Here is a 17,394-nt window from a genome sequence, read left to right on the forward strand (position 1 = left end):
TCAGAATGACCATTACATCATCTTTACCTTCAACTATATCTATCCATGTGAACCTATGGAGTGCCCTGTGGATCAGAATGACCATTACATCATTGATAATTGACAGACAGACGCTGCTCAAAATGAGTTGATTCTATCATCTACAGTTGGTTGGCAATTTACAAGGCACACCACCCTGTTCACGATGTACATGTCTCCAACATACACTGAGTATTATATGGGCTCAGCTTGCTGTTGAGATAATCAGTTACTGTTCGTTTGAACATTAGAATGGGCAAATCCAGTGACCTAAGCAAATTTGAGCTTGAGATAGCCATTGATACCACCTCAGGAAAGTTCCAAAATCTGCTTCTACTGACATGAATATAGAGATGTGTAATTTTATGTTTGTATTTTTTATTGTTGCTTGTTTTATTAGCTGTGTTGTAGTAAGATCTCGTTGTACTGCCCATGGGCTATTAAACAGGCTTTGTCAAGACTTTAACAGAGAGGTAGACAGACTTTAACAGGGGTGCACAGACTTTAATAGAGAGATAGACAGATTTTAACAGAGGGATAGACAGACAACAGAGAGATGGACAGACTTTAACAGAAAGATTAACAGACTTTAATAGAGTGGTAGGCAAACTTTAACAGAGAGATTACATTCTTTAACAGAGTGATAGACTATCAGAGAGGTAGACAGACTTTAAAAAAGAGATAAATTGTCTTTAACAGAGAGTTAGAACGACTTTACTAGAAAGAAAGACTTTAAGAGTGATTACAGACTTCAACCGAGATAGACATACTTTAACTGAGAGGTAGACAGATTTTAACAGAGTGATTACAGATTTTAACTAGGAGAAATACAGTGTGAAATACAGAGACCGATCCATGCAGTCAAAACTCTCCTTATTGGTGGTTCCAGTTTCTCCTGGAGGCTAGGATAGCAAAGGCTTCAAACTTTAAAAAAAACTCACCTTAAGGGAATCCCTGCCACCACCCAATATACTTTTGTTTACTTTTTATAAATTTTGTTTATTTGTATAAGGTTCTTTCTAGCACTGACCCTTGCCAATAACTTATCAACTGAGTAGAATAAAATTCTTACTAAACTGTATGTTTGTTTCAGCTAGCTCTTTTCAAATATATGCAATTACTGTAAGTCGTTCTTGATAGAGCGTCAGCTAAATTACTAAAATGTAGAATGTAAATGTATAATAAACCATGCAAATAATGACTAGGACATTTTGTCTTGTATATAAATGGCTCTTTAGGCTCTGGGTTGGGGTTAGGTTTTGGGTTTAATGTTTTAATGGTTAAAGTTAGGGGTTAGAATTTTAAATGAATTTTGATCAAAAAAGTCCTCACTAGTATTGTAAAACAAGAATTGATGTGTGTGTATATGCGTGCGTGAATTTGTCAGTGTGTCTGTCTTTGTGTGTATAATTGTGTGCATACCTAACAGCCTCTGTAATTTATTGTCTGAGGACTTGAGAACCGACATATTGCTCCTATTGAATGTAACATAGATACTGAATAGAGAGACATTTAAGGAAGTCTAGAAACACACACACACTGACATACAGATGCATATACGCTAGTTATAACCTAGTCTAACCCTACCCATATATGCTAGTTATAACCTAGTCTAACCCTACCCATATACGCTAGTTATAACCTAGTCTAACCCTACCCATATACGCTAGTTATAACCTAGTCTAACCCTACCCATATACGCTAGTTATAACCTAGTCTAACCCTACCCATATACGCTAGTTATAACCTAGTCTAACCCTACCCATATATGCTAGTTTTAACGTAATCTAACCCCAACCCATATACGCTAGTTATTACCTAGTCTAACCCTATCCATATATGCTAGCTTTAAAGTAGTCTAACCCCAACCGCTACATTTACTATTTAAATGATATCCTTCATAATTCCTAAACGTAACTTTAATCACAACCACATTAAAACCATCAAATTAACCACTAAAATGCCATTATAACCAGGACGTTATGTATATTACTGCCATTCTTGCCATATCTAAATGTTCAATAATACTACCCAGATTGCTGCTATATCAATAATACTACCCAGATTGCTGCTATGTCAGTAATACTACCTAGATTGCTTCTATATCAATAATACCACCCAGATTGCTGCTAGTTTACAGTACTCTTTCTCAAACTGCTTCTGATGCACAGTGTTATGTATGTTGTTGCTTTATTTTATTATTTTCTATCTAGATATATTTTTGCTTATATACTCTTCTTAACTCTAACTGCGTAGTTTGTCGGGTGCCATGCCACAATAATTTCATTGTGCAGGGTGATGCTGTGTTGTTCGGTGCTTTTGATAAATAAACCTAACCCTAAAACGCCATTATAACCATAATCTTTAACCACTGAAACGTCATTATAACCTTAACCACTGAAAACCTTAACCACTAAGCCTAACCCATGCTGGAAGATTTCTTGTTATCATAACCTTGCTGGAAGATGTCTGGTTATCCTTACCATGCTGGAAAATGTCTGGTTATCCTTACCATGCTGGAAGATGTCTGGTTATCATAACTATGCTGGAAGATGTCTGGTTATCATTACCATGCTGGAAGATGTCTGGTTATCCTTACCATGCTGGAAGATGTCTGGTTATCATAACTATGCTGGAAGATGTCTGGTTATCATTACCATGCTGGAAGATGTCTGGTTATCCTTACCATGCTGGAAGATGTCTGGTTATCATTACCATGCTGGAAGACGTCTGGTTGTTTTGCAAGCTGTTGTTATTGTAACACTGTTGTTATATTGTACATATCAATAACATGTTATAATTGTGATGCTGGAAATCTCAATATCAAGTTATTAAACAGCTGAGACAAGGGCAACAAAAGACTACCACCATGTTGTGCTAAAAACAACATGGTGGTATAGCTCACAACTAATTAAGTTAATTGGCAACAGGTCAGTAACATGATTCAGTATAAAAAGAGCATCCCTGAAAGGATGAGTCTTTCAGAAGTAAAGATGGGGAGGGCTTCATCACTCTGTGAATGACAGCGCAGGCAAATAGTGCAACAATTTAAGAATAACGTTTCTGAACTTAGTATTGCAAAAAGTTTGGGGATCTCATCGGCTATGGTACATAATATCATTATAAAAGATTCAGAAAATCCAAAGAATTCTCCACCCAAGGGACAAGGCCGAAAACCAATATTGGATGGCCATGATATTCGGGCTCTCAGGCGGCACTGAATTAAAAACAGACATGATTCTGTAGTGGAAATTACTGCATGGGCTCAGGAACACTTCAGAAAACCATTGTCTGTAAACTCAGTATGTTGCTGCATCCACAAATGCAAGTTTAACATTTTTGGAAACAGATTTGTAATACTGTACAAATAAATAGCAAGTTATTGTTTTTATACTGTACATAACAATAAGTTATTGTTTTTATACTGTACATAACAATAAGTTATTATTGTAATACTGTACATGTCAATAAGAAGTTATTATTCAATACTGTACATATCAATAGAAAGTTATTTGAATATTGTACATATCAATAACAAGTTATTATTGTAAAACTATACATGTCAATAACAAGTTATTGTTTTAATAATATGCATATTTAATTAGTTATTTCTCCAACACTTGTCCATATTAACATTACTTCCCATTGCATTTTTTATTAGCTTAAAGCTGTTTTCACCATACAGCAAGCTAGCGTAAACAAGAGTTCAGAGACATAATTATAATACATTTGTTTGAAATCAGAGTTAGGAGACAGAATAACATTAGGTTAGCTTGATGACAGTATGATATCACATTAGCTGAGTTGTTGCTGGTCATGACTAGTCTGCTCGGCTGCACGATGCTTAATTGAGTCCCTGATAATCATAATGTGGTTTTATTAAGGTTCCTTCTCTAAAAGTCAAAATAGTGTGAGATTTGATTTCATGCCCTTTTAGCTTTCAACTAGGCACTGATAAGACCACCACACAGGCTGTGTGTGTGTGTATGTGTGTGTGTGAAACAACACTTCAAGGCACCCTGGCAGAGAGTCCATTAGTTGCACCCCCCTCTCTTGTTGCTGGGCACTATGGTACACTGCTTTATTTAACCAAGTCTGGCGCTCAAATATTGACCAGACACACACACGCACACACACAAATATTGACCAGGGAAACAGCCTTACGCTCCCTTATAAATACAGAGCAATGCACCCAGACTGAAGACATTGACACAGACAGACAGACACACTGAGCAGCAGGGGACATGCAGAACTAATCCAGACCTGGCTGACCCAGACCAGTCTAGACCAGACCTGGCTGACCCAGACCAGTCTAGACCAGACCTGGCTGACCCAGACCAGTCTAGACCAGACCTGACTGACCCAGACCAGTCTAGACCAGACCTGGCTGACCAGTCCAGAAAGGTGAGGCCAACTGCTTATTTTTCATTGGTGCTTGTTTCTCTTTCCTAACTTCCTATTGGTGCTCTATCTATTTCCTCAATTCTGATGGGTGCTCTGTCTCTTCCCTAAGTTCTTATTGGTAAAGATGGCAGCCGGTGTCATCAGAACTTTGCATATCCCATCTACACCCTCCTGTTATCTTCCCATGATCCTGCAGCAGACATTCTCAGATGACGAAGAGGAGGAAAGGGAGGATGAGGATGAGGTTGGTTACTTTTTTCCCACTTCTACATATGACCTAGTAACTTCAGTTACCTTAATTATATATAGCTTAATAACATGTAAATGTACAGTGTGCCGATACTGTACATTACGGATTTCTACTCTTACAGTCGTTGACAGTGAACAGAGCCTGCTAAAATATTTCACAAGACACAGTAAACCACAGCATTTGATTGGTCTCTTATGTAAGGAATCAAGGCACAGTAAACCATAGCATTTGATTGGTCTAGGTATGTAAGTAATCAAGGCATAAGAAACAGCCCTCAACATTCCAGTGGAGCAAACAACTTCAGCTGAATGGAGGGAGAGACCGTTCTACACTTAGTCAATAAAACAGTAAAAATAGTATGGGCTGCTTTGATAAGAAAGAACAGAAGAATCTACTGTCCATTTACAGGGAGGCTCGGCCTGGGAGACAGAAACTAAATAGTTAAATACTATCAAATCTATCAAATGGCCTGTGAACCCGTAAAAGTATGTTTATTTCTAGATTCAGGACAGTATATTAGTATATTGGCTGGTCTAAAGTGTAAGTAAATGTATGATGTATTCAGGATATTGTATTGTCTATTTAATATAGTTTGTAATTACAGTAATTTATCTAATGGAGAAACTGCTGTTATTCTCCAAACTATCCCACTTCTTCACAACATAACATGCTCAACTGATTGATCAGTAAATGGCATTTTATGTGCAAACAGATCAGTTCAGTTCTACTATAGTATAGAAAAATTACTTTTGTAAGTTGTTTTCTGACTGGATACTTAATTTTTTACTCATACTTGATCTATGTTATTGAAATTGGATTAAATAGATTATTTTCCTCATCAGTCTGCACACTATGCCGATGATGACCAAGCAAAAACTGTTTAGATTTTTCCCCGCCAAAGTATTCAGACATTTTTACTCAGTACCATGTTAAAGCATCTGTGTCAGTGATTACTGTCCCTACATTTTTACATTTTAGTCATTTAACATACGCTGTTATCCAGAGCGGCTTACAATAAGGGCATTCCTCTTAAGCTGTCTTGGAAAACCAACATCTGACAATCATAATAAGTACACTTCCGTAATCGAAGCCGTTGGCTGGCAAAGTCAGTGCCAAAAGAATCAAAGTTAAGTTTTTACACGTTTGTTTTCCACTGTTTTCAAAAGATTGCCAGGGACTCTGCTGTCCTGGTTTCAAGGGGAAGTTTATTCCACCATTGAGGTGCCAAGACAGAGAAGAGTTTCGCCTTGGCTGAGCGGGAGCTGGCCACCCGTGAGGGTTGGGGCCGAAACACATGAAGTGGCAGATCAGAGTGCACAGGAAGGGTTTTAGGGTTTAAGCATAGCCTTCAGGTAGGGAGGTACAGTTCCCTTTGCTGCTCCAAGGGCACCATGGCCTAGTAACAGAAGCAAGCTTCTACTGGAAGCCAATGGAGCTTGCGGAGGAGAGGGATCACATGGGTGAATTTGAGAAGGTTGAACACAAGATTGGCTGCAGGGTTCTGGATAAGTTACTGGGACTTGATGGCACAAGCGGGGAACCCAGCCAACAGTGTGTTGCAATAGTCCAGATGGGAGATGAGAAGTGACTGGATCAGAACCTGAGCCGCTTCCTGTGTAAGGAAGGGTCGAATTTTGCAGATGTTGTACAGCATGACTCACTGCTTTGATGTTTGCAGAGAATAACAAGTTCTTGCTGAGTGTCACGCCAAGGTTCTTTAAGTTTTGTAAAGGGACCACCGTGGAGTGGTCAACCGTGATGGACAGATCTTGGAGCGGGCAGGCCTTCCCTAGGAGGAAGAGCAGCTCCGCCTTATCAAGGTTAAGCTTGAGGTGGTGGGCTGACATCCAAGCTGAGATGTCTGCCTGGCAAGCAGATACGCGTGTTGCAACTTGGCAATCAGAAGGGGGAAATGAGAAGAATATTTTAGTATCATCTGCGTAGCTGTGATAGGACAGGCCATTGTGATGGCAATTTCTAAAATCCAAATAATTCTATGAAAATGGTAGGTAAGACAAGAGAAATCAATTACGCAATAAACGGTTTTAATCTTGCTTGCAAGGAGAAAGTATACAGGTTACAAAGTAACGGTGGATAGTTTCTAAATAAAAACATCATTTCGACAGTATTTATTACATAGGAAGAAGGGGTGTGGTAAGATGCTGCCATCTGTTTCATGTCAATCAAACACCTTTCCCTTTGTTCTATCACACACGTCAAATGCTATCTTCCCCCACCTTATCCTTCCTGCCATGTTTACCCAAAGGGGCCAACTGACCTTACTGCCCCCTGTTGTATCTTCTCCTATCCTGTCCTAAAACCCATTGATCTGCATCTGGACAGACAATAGATGTCCCCTATGCAAATACCAGATCCCACACATTCCTGTACCTATCTAAACCGTGGGACTCAGTCTAAACCTTTACTCAGTCAGAATACATTGTATAAGAAATTTCCACAACACCATGTCTGGATGTGACAATGCCAAGTGACCTTGTGTAGAGAGAAAAGAGGATTGGGCCAAGGACTGATTCCTGGGGTACACCAGTAGTGAGACTGCGTGGCGCAGACACAGACCCTCTCCATATAACCTGGAGGAGCGGCCTGCCAGGTAGGCTACAAACCAGGAGTGGGCAGAACATGAGACCCCCAGCTCTGAGAGTATGGAGAGGAGGATCTGGTGGTTCACTGTGTCAAAGATCTGGTGGTTCACAGTGTGCAGCGAAAAGATTAAGGAGGATAAGAACAGGGTCCAAAATATTGTTCTGGGACAGAAAAAAGTTGGTTACAAACAGCAAGCTCAAGCATTTTAGAAGGAAAAGGAAGAAGGGATACTGGTCTATGCTTCACTGTAGGGATGTTATTGGCCATGTGATGAGTGGTGTCTGGTTTCACCATGCTTCACTGTAGGGATGTTATTGGATAGGTGATGAGCAGTGTCTGGTTTCACCATGCTTCACTGTAGGGATGTTATTGGACAGATGATGAGTGGTGTCTGGTTTCACCATGCTTCCCTGTAGGGATGTTATTGGACAGGTGATGAGTGGTGTCTGGTTTCACCATGCTTCACTGTAGGGATGTTATTGGATAGGTGATGAGTGGTGTCTGGTTTCACCATGCTTCACTGTAGGGATGTTATTGGATAGGTGATGAGTGGTGTCTGGATTCACCATGCTTCACTGTAGGGATGTTATTGGATAGGTGATGAGTGGTGTCTGGATTCACCACACTTCACTGTAGGGATGTTATTGGACAGGTGATGAGTGGTGTCTGGTTTCACCATGCTTCACTGTAGGGATGTTATTGGACAGGTGATGAGTGGTGTCTGGTTTCCTATTCATGTGGCACTTTGCATTTACCAGAGATGGACTGAGTACCTATGTAAATGTGATTTTTCTGTTTTATTTTTTTATAAATTAGAAGAAATTTCTAAAAACCTGTTTTTGCTTTGTTGTTATTGGGTATTGTATGTGGATTGAGTAGATTTGTTTCTATCCAGTTTAGAATAGGGCTGTCACGTAACAAACTGTAAAACTGTAACTGTAAAAAGTGAAGGGTCGAATGCACAGAAAGTAAAGATTTTCAGTATTCTACTGAGCACTAAGTATTTGTTTACATCATATGTTGTCTAATTAATTGATGGTTGTGTGCAAATTAATACATTTGTCATTTTAATAGTTATTATTATTACTAGGAGAGGGAATCAGAAGATGAAGAGGAGGAAGAGGAGAACATTCTTTCAAGCCCCACCCTTTCCTCATCAGATCCGACCAACCAGCTGCTTCGGTTTGCTGACCTCATCAGCCGAGATGTCATGAGGTATTTTGGTCATCGCCAAGATGACCCGGACGCCTGTGACATCTACAGCAACATTGATCACATCTCCACAGCAACAAGTGGACAACGGCGATACTATGACGACCTAATCAGGATGGCAACAGGAAGCCCAGAATCTGTCACCAGGGCCAACAGTCACCTGTGCGTTTCTGTTGCCAGGGGATCTGGAGGTCTGGGTCCGTTGGCAGAGTTGTTTGACAATCAGACTGGGAGGAGCCAGGCACACTGTCGGCCAATGAGCAAGAGGCACCTCCCACTCAGCTTCTGGAACGAGCCAATGCCAGTCATGCTTGTAGACACTCTGAGTAATTCTGAAAACACATACATTCATGATAACACACACAATCATGATAACACACACAATCATGATAACACACACAATCATGATAACACACACATTCATGATAACACACACAATCATGATAACACACACAATCATGATAACACACACATTCATGATAACACACACATTCATGATAACACACACAATCATGATAACACACACAATCATGATAACACACACATTCATGATAACACACACAATCATGATAACACACACAATCACCCGGACTTCAGCGACTTGCTTGCACACTGGGACCCCAACCCTGACACCACACACACACCAACTGCACATACACTGACACCACACACACACCAACTGCACATACACTGACACCACACACACACCAACTGCACATACACTGACACCACACACACACCAACTGCACATACACTGACACCACACACACCAACTGCACATACACTGACACCACACACACACCAACTGCACATACACTGACACCACACACACACCAACTGCACATACACTGACACCACACACACACCAACTGCACATACACTGACACCACACACACACCAACTGCACATACACTGACACCACACACACACCAACTGCACATACACTGACACCACACACACACCAACTGCACATACACTGACACCACACACACACAATGTCCACCGACACATACCGACCACCTCACATGCATCAAGTTCCTGTCCAGGTTCTGTTGAGTTACATCATATGGAGTTTTAAATATGTTGCCTTGGTTTATTAAGTGATGCTTCAGTTTTGTTTCATTTAGGGATGTTAATGATTAATCGTAGATCGGTTAATTGTCGATAAGAATTTGATCGACAGCCATTTATTTGATCGACGTAGATTCAGTTTATTATTAATTGAGAACGAGATGTAACTAGTTCGGGGGATCCTCTGAATAATCTTGACAAACACCATCCTCCTCTCAAATGACCATGTCATCAGTTCACTAGAAGTAACTGTAATCAACAACAGGCAGGATAACAAGAGATTTGCCAGGTAATAGAGAAAGATATGATGCTAATAAATATTATTGATGGTGAAGGTTTTTTGCGGTTAATGAATTAGGTCGAACCTCAGAGCGATCCCTACGACATCAGGGCCATCCCTGCGACCTCAAGGCCATCCCTGCGACCTCAGGGCCATCCCTGCGACCTCAGGGCCATCCCTACGACCTCAGGGCCATCCCTGCGACCTCAAGGCCATCCCTGCGACCTCAGGGCCATCCCTGCGACCTCAGGGCCATCCCTGCGACCTCAGGGCCATCCCTGCGACCTCAAGGCCATCCCTGCGACCTCAGGGCCATCCCTGCGACCTCAGGGCCATCCCTGCGACCTCAGGGCCATCCCTGCGACCTCAGGGCCATCCCTGCGACCTCAAGGCCATCCCTGCGACCTCAGGGCCATCCCTGCGACCTCAGGGCCATCCCTGCGACCTCAGGGCCATGCAAATCGGTGTTTTCAACTGCTGGACTAACCGTAACCCCCATGCGCTCGCGACTCACCCCTGCTTGCAAATCAGATCAGCTTGCTGTAGTTTAGTAAGACACTTTATTTTGGACTCAGATTAAATTGTTGATTTTTTAATAATGGAAATAGTTTCTTGTTTCTGTGTATTGTTTGTTTATATTTGACATGGTTGTATAAACTATTCATGGTATATCCACAGAGCGTGTTGTCGCCCTCATTTAAATGTAGTAGGCATAGGCCTACTGGTGAATCCAAATAATTTTTAGTTCTTTTTAAATACAGGTCTAGGTTTAAAATTACTTATTTTTCATTTCTCTTTTAACTATTTCTGTTTTAAAATATATTGTTTCCATTTTTAATCCAGCAAGGAGGTAAAAGAGCGTTTCGTTTGTTTTATGTGATTATCTACATTGTGTCAAAGATGTCCAAGTCAAATTTAATTCGGTTGTGTTTCAGTTGTGTTTCATAACTTTTGGTTGTGTTATAATTTTGTCTCATTTATTTAATTAGGTTCTGTTTTAATTATGTTTAATTTCTTTATTTAGGTTATGTTAAAGTAATTTTTCATTACTTAAGTTTGTGTTATTTTTCAATTGTATATTTAGGTTTTCTTTTAGTTTGGTTTCATTCATTTATCTAGGTTATGTTTAAGACTTTGAGATTTTGGTTTAGGTTTAGACATTCGTGTTTATTGAGGTTAGGGTTAGGGTTAGGAGGAAAGCTTTTAGGGTTACAATTAAGCTTTTGGGGTTCGGGTTAGGGTTAGGGTTAGGGTTAGTTTATGGTCAGGGTTTAAATATTTTTCAGTTAATTATTTATTTTATGGGAATACGTTTTGGGGAACATCTACATGAAAAGGTGAAATGTGAAACCTTGTGGTTGGACAGACAGGTTGTGATTGGTTGGGAAGGAGACCAGTAGGATTCCGACACACACACCTGTTGGAGGAATGTCATTTATCAGGTGTGTGTCAGTCAGACAGGGCAGTTTGTGAGAGAGCAGGTGAATGAGTCATTGTGTTAGAGTGAACAGAATGGTAATTGCTGGTTAGTCTTCAGCTTCATTAGTTTGAATAGGTTTGAATGGTTACAGTCTGATTCTTCATTATTTTGAATAGGTTTAGCAGGTTCAAGTCTTCATCTTCTGTAGTTTGAAAAGGTTTAGCAGATTAGAGTCTTCATCCTCTTTAGTTTGAAAAGGTTTAGTAGGTTAAAGTCTTCAGTGACATCATCATGCGATTCTACATAGTTCCACTAGTAGCGATTCTAGTTCTTTGTGTGCCGTGTAACCGAGCAGAGGATAGCGCTGGCCCAGAACAGACTGACAATGTAGTGCAGGAGAACAGCCCAGAACAGACTGACAATGTAGTGCAGGAGAACGGCCCAGAAAACAGCAACCATGCAGCCGAAGGAGTGGAGGACCCTGAGAAAAAAGACAAGACATCAGATATAGAGGAGGAAAAGGACGTGATGGTTCTACACATTAAAAACTTCCACAGAGCTCTCAGTGAAAACAAATTCCTGCTGGTTGAGTTCTGTAAGTAGGAGCATATTGTATATTAACTATTATCACAAATGAACTGTCAGTCAGCTGTGTTTTCTGATTAGTTTTGAATGTTTACATTATAACTGCTAATATTAAAATTCAAATGTTGACACCACTCTCTTGTTTGCATTCCAATTGAAACATCAACGGATGTCATCAGGCCATCTTGGACAGTTCTTAGAACTTAGAACTTGGACAGTTCTTAGAACTCCCTATCCCCTGATCTTCAAATTTCTCAAACCCTAACCGCTTAACATCATTGTTCTAGATCTCCATTACCCAGAATTTTCAAACCCTCGTCATCTCTGTGGTCTGTTATCTACAGCCTGTGCACGTGAGCATGTGCACGTGAGTGTCAGTGTGAGCGGCCATCTGCTCTACATGTAAATTCTCTCAGGTTAGGACTGTAGGGAGGGTTGGCCTTCAACTCAACCTCAATCTGGGATCTGATCTGGCATATTTGCATTTGGTAATTCACCTACAGTTTAACCTGTGTGTGTGTGTGTGTGTAGATGCTCCGTGGTGTGGTCACTGTCAGCAGTTGGAGCCAGTGTATGCAGAGGCAGCTGGGCTGTTGAAAACAGAGAGGACGGTGGGAGAGGGAGGCAGCGTGGGAGTCAGTCTGGCAAAAGTGGACGCCACCGAGGAGAAAGAGCTGGCAGAGGAGTTTGATGTGGGGAGTTTCCCAACAATCAAACTGTTTATGAATGGAGACAGAAAGAACCCCATTGACTTTACTGGTAATTACCTCTTTTCTCTATTGATCTCTGACCCTGTTGATCTCTAAACCACAACCTTACCTTACAGCAGCCAGTGAACTGTTGACTGTGTGTGCAGGTAAGAGGACAGTAAAGGGTATTGTCCAGTGGCTGGAGCGGCGTTCTGGTCCGAGTGCTGTGGTGTTGGATTCTCCTGCTGCTGCTGCAGAACACATCCGTCTTCACAACATCACTGTGGTGGGATTCTTCACTGTGAGTAACCCCTGACCTCTAACCCCTGATCTCTAAAACATGACATATTCCCTCTGACCTCTCACCCCTTACGTATTCACTCTGACCTCTAACCCTTCTGTCCATCAGAGTTTAGAGAGTGAGGCGGTCAAGGTGTTCCATAATGTTGCCATGGAGATGGTTGACACAGTGTTTGGTGTGACAACAAGTCCAGAGGTTTTCCAGAAATATGAAGTGAAGAACAACAGAGTTGTGCTGTTCAAGAAGGTGAGGATCTTAAACCCTGACCTGTAACTTCTGACCTGTAATCTTGGACCTTGACATATATGTGGTGTGTGTGTGTGTGTGTGTGTGTGTGTGTGTGTTAGTTCGATGAGGGCAGGGCGGACCTGCCAGTGTCTGAAGAGGGGAAGCTGGATCAGGATGATCTGACTGTCTTCATCAAGAACAACAGTCTGGAACTTCTGATAGAGTTCAATGAAGAGGTGCACACACTTATCTGGTTCATGAACCCTTCTGGTAACTCCAGGTTGTGTAGGAAACAATAATGTTGAAGACCACTGCCAGACTAACTATATTATGTAATAATAATTAATTATCCCACTGCCAGACTAACTATATTATGTAATAATAATTCATTATCCCACTGCCAGGCTACCTATATTATGTAATAATAATTAATCAGCCCACTGCCAGACTGCCTAGATTATGTAATAATAATTAATCATCCCACTGCCAGACTAATTATATTATGTAATAATAATTCATTATCCCACTGCCAGACTAACTATATTATGTAATAATAATTCATTATCCCACTGCCAGACTAACTATATTATGTAATAATAATTAATTAATGCGCCACTAAATATTTTAGAGTATTATGGGAAAATACGTCTGTATGAACATTATTTCTAACCAGTAGATGTCACTATTGTGGAAATGTTTTGAAAGTTTCATTAAGCTCCGACACAAATGTTCATATTGTCTCTGTGTTTCGGAGAGTCTTGTTCTACCCGTCACTGGTTATATATGTATTTAGTCACAAGATGTATCTGTCGGGACCAACATGCGATGTTTTGTCTCTCTCCTGCAGAATGCAGATAAGATCTTTGGGTCAAAGGTCCACACTCATATGCTCCTCTTTATCAACTCTACAATGGAGGAGCAGAATATCCTTTTGACTGAATTCAGCGCCGTCGCAAAAGACTTCAAGGGCCAAGTATGTACAACACACACAAAACACTAAACTAGTGATGTACAACACACACAAAACACTAAACTAGTGATGTACAACACACACAAAACACTAAACTAGTGAGGTACAACACACACAAAACACTAAACTAGTGATGTACAACACACACAACAATAAACTAGTGATGTACAACACACACAACAATAAACTAGTGATGTACAAAACACACAACACTAAACTAGTGATGTACAACACACACAACAATAAACTAGTGATGTACAACACACACAACACTAAACTAGTGATGTACAACACACACAACACTAAACTAGTGATGTACAACACACACAACAATAAACTAGTGATGTACAACACACACAACACTAAACTAGTGACGTACAACACACACAACACTAAACTAGTGATGTACAACACACACAACACTAAACTAGTGATGTACAACACACAGAACACTAAACTAGTGATGTACAACACACACAACAATAAACTAGTTAATTAAATGTAGAGCTAATTCTATTCTAAAGAAAACTGGGAAATTATATTTTATACTAAAACAATTGCATAGAAAAGTAATATTCCCTTTCTCAGTAAATGTTGTGGTACAAACTATAGTTTCATGATATTTACAGTCATATTTTCAGTTCACTTTCTCAGCTCTGTATCCATAATATCTGTCTCTAATCACTTTTACACTGAACAAAATTATAAACACAACACTTTTATCATCAGCTGAGGCACACTTGTGCAATAATCATGCTGTCTAATCAGCATCTTGATATGCCACGCCTGTGAGGTGGATGGATTATCTCGGCAAAGGAGAAGAGCTCACTAACACAGATTTAGATCTTTAATATAAGATTTCTCAACATTTCAGAAAACGCGTCAGTGCTGTTGTTCTCACAAAGTGAGGTATTGAAAGGTATTTGTGTGTGTTTGTAGGTATTGTTTATAACTATAGATGTGATGGGACAAGTTGATCATGTTCTGAAGTACTTTGGACTGTCAGTGAGTGATGTCCCTGCTGTACGCATCATCAACACTGACACCGTCAAGAAATTCAATCTGATTGGCCAAATAACAGCTGCCACACTCCAAACATTCTGTCAGGGAGTTCTGGATGGAACTGTGAAGGTAACCAATCAATGAGCCACACGGCTCTTACCACAACATCTTATTAAACACATCACTCCCTACACTAGACCAGAGGTCAGGGGTCATGGATAGGGTCTAACTGTGTGATATTGTTTCAGCCCCACCTGCTCAGCGAGGATGTACCAGAGGACTGGGACAAAGGAGTTGTTAAGGTTCTGGTGGGAAAAAACTTTGAGGCTGTCGTTCGGGACAAGAACAAGAATGTCTTTGTCGAGTTCTGTGAGTCTCTCTATTCCTCAACAGGTTAACTAGTTATCGGATATGTGTGTTTGTGTAGATGCCCCATAGTGTAGGAAATGTCCTGTAAGTTGTGTATAAAGTGTGTGTGTGTGTGTGTCTGTAGATGCTCCGTGGTGTGGTCATTGTAAAGAGTTGGTTCCTGTGTATAAAGTGTGTGTGTGTGTGTGTGTGTGTAGATGCTCCGTGGTGTGGTCATTGTAAAGAGTTGGTTCCTGTGTATAAAGTGTGTGTGTGTGTGTGTGTGTAGATGCTCCGTGGTGTGGTCATTGTAAAGAGTTGGTTCCTGTGTATAAAGTGTGTGTGTGTGTGTGTGTAGATGCTCCGTGGTGTGGTCATTGTAAAGAGTTGGCTTCTGTGTATAAAGTGTGTGTGTGTGTGTGTGTGTGTGTGTCTGTAGATGCTCCGTGGTGTGGTCATTGTAAAGAGTTGGTTCCTGTGTATAAAGTGTGTGTGTGTGTGTGTAGATGCTCCGTGGTGTGGTCATTGTAAAGAGTTGGTTCCTGTGTATAAAGTGTGTGTGTGTGTGTGTGTGTAGATGCTCCGTGGTGTGGTCATTGTAAAGAGTTGGTTCCTGTGTATAAAGTGTGTGTGTGTGTCTGTAGATGCTCCGTGGTGTGGTCATTGTAAAGAGTTGGTTCCTGTGTATAAAGTGTGTGTGTGTGTAGATGCTCCGTGGTGTGGTCATTGTAAAGAGTTGGTTCCTGTGTATAAAGTGTGTGTGTGTGTGTCTGTAGATGCTCCATGGTGTGGTCATTGTAAAGAGTTGGTTCCTGTGTATAAAGTGTGTGTGTGTGTGTGTGTGTGTGTAGATGCTCCGTGGTGTGGTCATTGTAAAGAGTTGGTTCCTGTGTATAAAGTGTGTGTGTGTGTGTGTGTAGATGCTCCGTGGTGTGGTCATTGTAAAGAGTTGGTTCCTGTGTATAAAGTGTGTGTGTGTGTGTGTGTAGATGCTCCGTGGTGTGGTCATTGTAAAGAGTTGGCTCCTGTCTGGGAGAAGCTGGGAGAGAAGTATGCTGATCACAATGACATCATCATCGCCAAGATGGATGCAACAGCTAACGAGGTGGAAGGAGTCTCCGTGTCCGGCTTTCCAACACTAATGTACTACCCTGCTGGAGATGACAAGGTAACCCCCAAACCTTTAACCCTAACCCCCTAACTTTAAATCCCTAAATCTAATCCCCTAACTCCAACCCTGCAGGAGAGGGCATGATAACCCCTTAACTCTAGGTTGTTGGGGAAAAGTAGGATTTTGAATGGGATTAACCTTTTCTATCCCAACAAGGATATTGATTCTTAAAATGTGTCCATTTGTGTTTTTGCATGTGTTTGTCCATGTTTTTGCATGTGTGTGTAGGAAGTAGAGTATGGTGGAACCCGGGACTTGGAGACGTTTATTAAGTTCCTGGACAACGGAGGACAGCTTCCTCAAGAGGAGGTGGAACAGGAAGAGGATATAGAGGAGGTGACGTTTAACCTATCTGACCAATCACACTGTTAATTCAAACCCCACCCACTTTAGCTATCATGACAAATTTCTCTTCCTCTAATAGATCACTGATGAAGGATCGCCACCAGAAGCCAATGAGACATCTAAAGATGAGCTGTGATGTCAGAGGACCTGACCACTGGGTTCTAGGGTTTCTGACATTTTAAGAATAAAACTTTTCATTTTGAATACTAGAGGGGACAGTCTTTATGGAGAATACAGGAGATTAGGGAAGGAGATAAGTGCATTTAGAAAGTATTCAGACCCTTTAATTTTTTCCACATATTTTTAAGATTTATAGCATTATTCTAAAATGGATGAGTTGTTTTTTCCAAGCAGTCTACACACAATACCCCATAATGACCTAGCAGTCTACACACAATACCCCATAATGAACAAGCAGTCTAGACACAATACCTCATAATGAACAAGCAGTCTACACACAATACCCCATAATGAACAAGCAGTCTACACACAATAC

General features: G+C 40.8%; 2 protein-coding genes across 2 annotated transcripts; both read left to right on the forward strand.

Annotated features, from left to right (window-relative positions):
* Positions 1-4,378: 4,378 nt before the first annotated feature.
* percc1 (proline and glutamate rich with coiled coil 1) lies at positions 4,379-10,325 on the forward strand. The gene is made up of 4 exons (XM_034294426.1): positions 4,379-4,422; positions 4,532-4,666; positions 8,367-8,897; positions 9,918-10,325. Exons 2-4 carry the CDS (start codon positions 4,547-4,549, stop codon positions 10,323-10,325), a joined length of 1,059 nt encoding a protein of 352 aa, XP_034150317.1. The 5' UTR covers positions 4,379-4,422; positions 4,532-4,546.
* A 662-nt stretch (positions 10,326-10,987) lies between these two features.
* On the forward strand, positions 10,988-17,102 carry pdia2 (protein disulfide isomerase family A, member 2). The gene is made up of 11 exons (XM_029122101.2): positions 10,988-11,854; positions 12,376-12,603; positions 12,701-12,834; positions 12,943-13,080; positions 13,182-13,298; positions 13,910-14,035; positions 14,972-15,163; positions 15,283-15,403; positions 16,372-16,550; positions 16,782-16,889; positions 16,978-17,102. Exons 1-11 carry the CDS (start codon positions 11,551-11,553, stop codon positions 17,032-17,034), a joined length of 1,704 nt encoding a protein of 567 aa, XP_028977934.2. The 5' UTR covers positions 10,988-11,550; the 3' UTR covers positions 17,035-17,102.
* The last annotated feature ends 292 nt before the right edge of the window (positions 17,103-17,394 follow it).

The sequence above is a fragment of the Esox lucius genome, chromosome 9 (genome assembly GCF_011004845.1).
Source record: "Esox lucius isolate fEsoLuc1 chromosome 9, fEsoLuc1.pri, whole genome shotgun sequence".
Lineage (NCBI taxonomy): Eukaryota > Metazoa > Chordata > Actinopteri > Esociformes > Esocidae > Esox > Esox lucius.